Genomic DNA, 6254 nt, shown 5'->3' with positions numbered 1-6254 from the left:
AAGGGCGTAAGTGAAGGTCAACTGAAGGTTCCCGTCGCGTCTACATCTGGAGTGACACCGATAAAACACCCGGAAGTTCCCAAATGTGTTACGAACAAAGCGACAACAATCAAAACCACTTCGTCGACTTCGCGTTCTCGAGCTCTGACTCTGCAGAGGAGGATTGAAGCGGAGCAGCTTCTGGCGGAAATGAAGCTGGCTGAAGCAGAAAAGCAGCTTGAAGAAGATCGTCTAATGCAGGAAAGACAGCGAGCTCTGCGCGAAGAAAAGATTAGGCTGCAGGAAGATCTATTGCGGAAAATGCAGGAACTAGACGAGGTCGCCGACGCTGAGAGAGCTTCCGAATACACCAGCACCAGTGGAATGCGGAAAGCACGGGAATGGTTAGCGAAGCAACGACAGGAGAACCAACAGCGAGACGACAATGGTTCACACCGGTCAATACCACCGTTTCTACCTTCTAAGAAGTAGGAACGTAGCTCTCAAAAGTCGGTGGGACGCGAAGGATTCAATGCGCAAGGTGGGTCAGATCCCGATACTTCCGATGATCCGGAAGGCCCTTCAGAAGAGCCGAATCCGCCGAATATGGACAGAAGAATGTTGTTGGAGAGGTCACCAGCGATGCAGATTACTGGAGAAGTTGGGCCAACGGCAAACCAAATTGCTGCTCGACAGGTTTGGCCAAAGAAATTGCCGAACTTTTCCGGCGAGCCAGAGGAATGGCCAATTTTTTATAGCAGCTACGAAGGGGCAAATGCGGCTTGCGGTTTCTCAGATGTTGAGAACATCATCCGTCTACGAGAGTGCCTTCGAGGACCAGCGAGAGAAGCGGTCATCTCGAAGCTCATGTTCCCTAAGAGCGTACCATCGATCATCGAGACTCTACGACGATTGTATGGACGACCGGAGCTGATGGTGAAAAATTTGCTGGGCAAGGTTCGACGGTTGGAAGCACCAAAACCTGAGCGGCTGGACACCCTGATAAATTTCGGCATGACGGTGCAACAGTTGAGTGACCACTTGATAGCAGCCGACCTTCAGAGCCACCTCGCAAACCCAACGCTGATGGAGGAGCTAGTGGATAAGTTACCTGCCGCGTATAAATTAGAATGGGTACGATTCAAACGGGCATACGCAGTACCAACCTTGAAGGAATTCGCTATGTTCATGGACGTTCTGGTAGCTGATGCGAGCGAAGTCACTGTTTTGTCACAGCCGAAGATGGACAAGACCAGGCACGAAAAAGAGAAACACAGTCAGAAAGGACATGTCTATGCTCACAATGACGATGACGTAGACAGACTCCCCTCTTCAAGAGAACCGTGTCCCATTTGCAATGGCCTGGACCACAGAGTGCGGAACTGCGAAAAGTTCCAGCGAATAAGCCTTGAATCTCGCCTCGCAGCAGTAGAGAGGTTCAAACTATGCGAAGTGTGTTTGTTCAACCACGGTTCTAGGTGCCGGTCAAGAATACGCTGCAACATCGGAAATTGCCGGGAACGTCATAACCCGCTACTCCACCAGGCAGGAACAAGAACTGCAGCCGCTTCGAGGACCGTTAATGCTGAGTGCAATACTCATGGTCCAGTAACTAGATCGGTACTGTTTAAGGTGATCCCTGTAACACTTCACAACAAAGGCCGCAGTGTGGATACGTTCGCCTTCGTTGATGAAGGATCCTCCAGGACGCTGGTGGAATCGAGTTTGGCAAGGTACCTCGAACTTACTGGTGAGACAGTACCGCTGAAGCTGATTTGGACCTCGAACGTCAGCCGTACAGAGAAGTTTTCGAAGGTAGTGGACATTGTGATATCAGCGCGTGGGCAGAAAGAACGTTTCAATCTCAAAGGAGTCCACACCGTGAGTGGGCTGAATCTACCCAAGCAAAGTCTATGGATGGAAAACCTGATTGAACGGTTCGATCATCGCCGTGATCTACCTGCTCATTCGTACATCGACGCAGAACCTAGGATTCTGATAGGTTTACGGAATTTGGATCTGCTTACCCCACTTGAAACCCGAGTAGGGCGACCGGGCGAACCTGTAGCTGTGAGAAGCACGCTTGGCTGGGCAGTGTATGGTCCATGTGGACCTGACAGCAATGGAAACGATTTCGTCGGGGTTCACGACTGTAGCTGTAAAACGGATGAGGATTTAAATGAATTGATTCGTCAACAGTTCATTTTGGAAGAAGCAGTAGTTTGCGTTTCTCCGTTGCCCGAGTCCGCCGACGATAAACGTGCTCGACAGATCCTCGAGCAGACTACTCGGCGAGTTGGGGACAGATATGAAACGGGACTCCTATGGAAAACCAATGACGTTCGCTTTCCAAATAGCTGGTACATGGCAGTAAAACGGTTGAAAAGTCTCGAGGCGAAGCTTGCTAGAGATCCAGAGCTACGCGCCAACGTTCATCAGCAGATCCGTGATTACGTCGAGAAACGATACGCTCACAAGGCTTCCGAGCAGGAACTGGCAAGTGCCGATCCGGACCGTGTATGGTATTTACCCATAAACGTGGTGACAAATCCTCGGAAACCTGCAAAGAAAAGGCTTGTGTGGGACGCGGCAGCCCAAGTGGAAGGTGTGTCACTGAACTCCCAGCTCCTAAAAGGACCGGACCTGTTGAACTCGCTTCCTTCAGTCATTTGCGTATTCAGGGAGAGGCCGATTGCCTTTGGAGGCGACGTCAGAGAGATGTTCCACCAGGTTCAAATCATCCCGGCAGACAAACACTCTCAGAGATTCATCTTTCGATTTGATCCTGCCCAGCCACCGCAAATTTATATTATGGATGTCGCAACGTTTGGGGCAACATGTTCACCTTGCTCCGTTCAGCATGTCATGCGAGAAAATGCCCTTGAATGTTCTTCAGAGTTCCCCGAAGCTGCGGCCGCGATAATCGACAAAACCTATATGGACGACTACGTTGACAGTGCCAACACCATCGAGGAAGCCATCACAAGATCGACACAGGTGCGAGAAGTACATGCGCGTGCCGGATTTGAGATGAGAAACTGGGTGAGTAACAGTCGCGACGTCTTACATGCCCTTGGAGAAGCCAAGATCCAGGAACCAGTCGTGATTGGAGGTGATACTCAAGACAATTGGGAGCGTGTTCTGGGACTGATATGGAACCCGGAAGGAGATTTCCTTTCATTCTCAACTCGATTCCATGGAGACTTGGATCCATACGTTTTCGAGGGTCGTCGTCCTACGAAACGAATAGTCGCTCGCTGTGTGATGAGCCTGTTCGATCCAACCGGTATGCTGTCACCCTTCTCAATACACGGCAAAATGCTTATTCAGGATCTCTGGAGGAGCGGCACTATGTGGGATCAGGATATTCCAGATGAAGAATACGAAAAGTGGAGACGTTGGGTTCAGTTGCTTGTTGGAATCAAACAGTTGAGAATCCCTCGACCCTACTTTGGAAGCGCTGTCCCCAACCAGTTCCATTCGCTGCAATTGCATGTATTTTCCGACGCCAGCGAACTCGCCATGGGTTGTGCAGCGTACTTTAGGGCAGTGGATGATCGTGGCGTACACGTCGCCTTAGTAATGGCGAAAAGCAAGGTGGCCCCGCTGCAACATCAGTCAATTCCGCGACTGGAACTACAGGCTGCGGTTATGGGAGCGCGAATGCTGAAGAACGTGATGGAGTCCCATACACTCACCATTAGCCGAAGTTTCCTGTGGACGGATTCCAGCACCGTGCTGTCTTGGATACGTTCAGACAATCGCAAATACAAGCAGTATGCAGCACATCGAGTAGGGGAAATTCTCTCACACACGCAGCTGACCGACTGGCGATGGGTGCCCACTAAAGAAAACGTGGCAGACTGTCTGACCAAATGGGGAAAACATTCCGAACCCAATTCTGATGGCATATGGTTGAATGGACCAACATTCCTGTACGGAACAGAAGAAACTTGGCCCCAGCAACGACAGATAGCTTCGGACGTCCCTGAAGAACTTCGGCCATGCTATTTGCTCCACCACATTGCTATACCGCAGAAACTAATCAAAGCTGAAAACATTTCGAAGTGGAACGTACTGCTTCGAACAATGGCCATGGTGGGCCGATTCATCAATAACTGTCGACTGCGAATAAGGGGTCAGCCGATAGAGACCATTAAAGCAACGAGTCATCAGCTCAAGTGCTTGAAAAGATCAATTCCAGCTGTCATCGTACCTCTTCAGCAAAACGAGTACAAACGAGCCGAAATAAATTTGTGGCGTTTCGCGCAGGCAGATAGTTTCCCTGATGAGGTGAAGGTACTTTTGAAGAATCGTGATACGTCTCCCGAAGCCCTGGTGAGTATTGAACGTACAAGCCCCTTGTACAAGCTATCCCCCTTTGCCGACGAATTCGGAGTCGTACGAATAGAAGGACGAACTGCGAATGCTGGCTACGCTCCATTCGACTCTAGATTCCCCATAATCCTTCCGAAAGATCATTTGGTTACGTTTCGACTGCTGGACCACTATCACTGCCGATACGGACACGCAAATAAGGAAACAATTGTCAATGAGGTACGCCAGCGATTCTTCATACCTAATTTGCGATCGGTAGTTGACAAGGTAATGAAGGCGTGTCAGCGTTGCAAAATAAGTAAATGCAAACCACAGTCTCCACGGATGGCACCACTGCCAGAACAACGACTGACTCCATACGTAAGACCGTTCTGCTATGTTGGGGTGGACTATCTGGGCCCTTTGGAAGTCACTGTTGGACGACGGAAAGAAAAACGTTACGTGGTCGTCTTTACGTGCCTTGTGGTTAGAGCCGTCCATCTGGAAATAGCATACGATTTGTCCAGCGATTCGTGCGTTATGGCAATCCGTCGGTTCGTTCGCAGGAGAGGGTCACCAGTACAAATCTTCTCTGATAACGGCACGAATTTTGTCGGTGCCAACCGACACTTGATGCAGCAGATTAGAGAGATCAACGATAGATGTGCCAACACGTTCACAGATGCTAAGACCAAGTGGTCGTTCAATCCACCGGCGAGCCCACACATGGGTGGTGTGTGGGAGCGTATGGTACGCAGCGTGAAGGAAACCATGAGAGCTCTCGATGACGGTCGCAAACTAAATGATGAAATCCTGGTGACTGTACTGGCAGAAACGGAGTGGTTCATCAATTCTAGGCCGTTTACATACATGCCCCAAGAATGCGGAAATGATGAGGCACTCACCCCAAATCATTTTATTTTTGGGAATACGTCCGGTTCACATGAACCGATCAGGAGCTGTACTGATCTTGCAGAGGCGTTACGCAGTAGCTATCAACGAAGTCAATACTTGTCTGACGCTCTATGGAAACGGTGGATAAAGGAATACTTTCCTACAGTGAATCGTAGATCGAAATGGTTCGAAGACGTACGTCCGGTTCAAGTCGGTGATTTGGTTTACGTTGCAGACGGTGACCGAAGGTCTTGGATAAGAGGGAAAGTCGAAGAAGTTATCCAAGGACGGGACGGCAGAGTGCGCCAGGCCATCATTCGAACAGTTAACGGAAACGGAAAGCTCAAACGTCCGGTGGTAAAATTAGCGGTGATCGAAGTTGGAGATGGTGAACCCGGAAATACTCCTAAGACGCCACATCCGGATCCACGGGGAGGGGGATGTTCCGGCATCACTGGTTCACGAACAGGTAGTGAACTCGCCGATACAAAGAAACTAGCTGTCAACGCATAACGACAGAAGGTGTAGGTAGCAAACGTGAAACGTGGTGAAATGACGATTGATCTAATGTTTTGAGATGCTGCAAATGATTATATAATTTGTTATTGGGTGAAGGGAAATTCTTAAAAGTAAGTTTCGTATGTAATACCACAATTGTGAAACCAATTTAGTGTATTTTTCCTCAGAACTTGTAAATTACGCCGTACATATTCCTGCAAGTGAACTGTAGCAGTCTGAATTGTCGGAGTTCGATAGGTAACCTCAACTTAACCCTTATTGGAATACCCATTTGCTAATTCTATATTTATCTAAAAGGACGATAAATCCTCATAAGGGTTTGCTCAGGATAGACCGCGAATTTGAAGATTGTGAGAAGACTATCGTAAGTTTACATGAAATCCCACAAACTATATCTGACTAATAAAACTGTTGTTTTAGTTTTGAGCTTCGTTAGACAAAAAAGCTGCAAGGTGCTTCTACAATCCGAACAAGCCACGATTTGATGTGTCGCGTGCATAGGTTTGCTCCACTTTAATATTTGGCCACTTCCGGCGGGATACCCG

General features: G+C 48.9%; 1 protein-coding gene across 1 annotated transcript; it reads left to right on the top strand.

The window, feature by feature from the left end:
* The first annotated feature begins 597 nt into the window (after positions 1-597).
* Positions 598-5703, top strand: LOC134286794 (uncharacterized). Its single transcript, XM_062848467.1, has one exon. It carries the CDS (start codon positions 598-600, stop codon positions 5701-5703), a length of 5106 nt encoding a protein of 1701 aa, XP_062704451.1.
* The last annotated feature ends 551 nt before the right edge of the window (positions 5704-6254 follow it).

The sequence above is a fragment of the Aedes albopictus genome, chromosome 2 (assembly GCF_035046485.1).
Source record: "Aedes albopictus strain Foshan chromosome 2, AalbF5, whole genome shotgun sequence".
Classification (NCBI taxonomy): Eukaryota; Metazoa; Arthropoda; class Insecta; order Diptera; family Culicidae; genus Aedes; species Aedes albopictus.
This window is presented reverse-complemented; position numbering and strand designations above follow the sequence as displayed.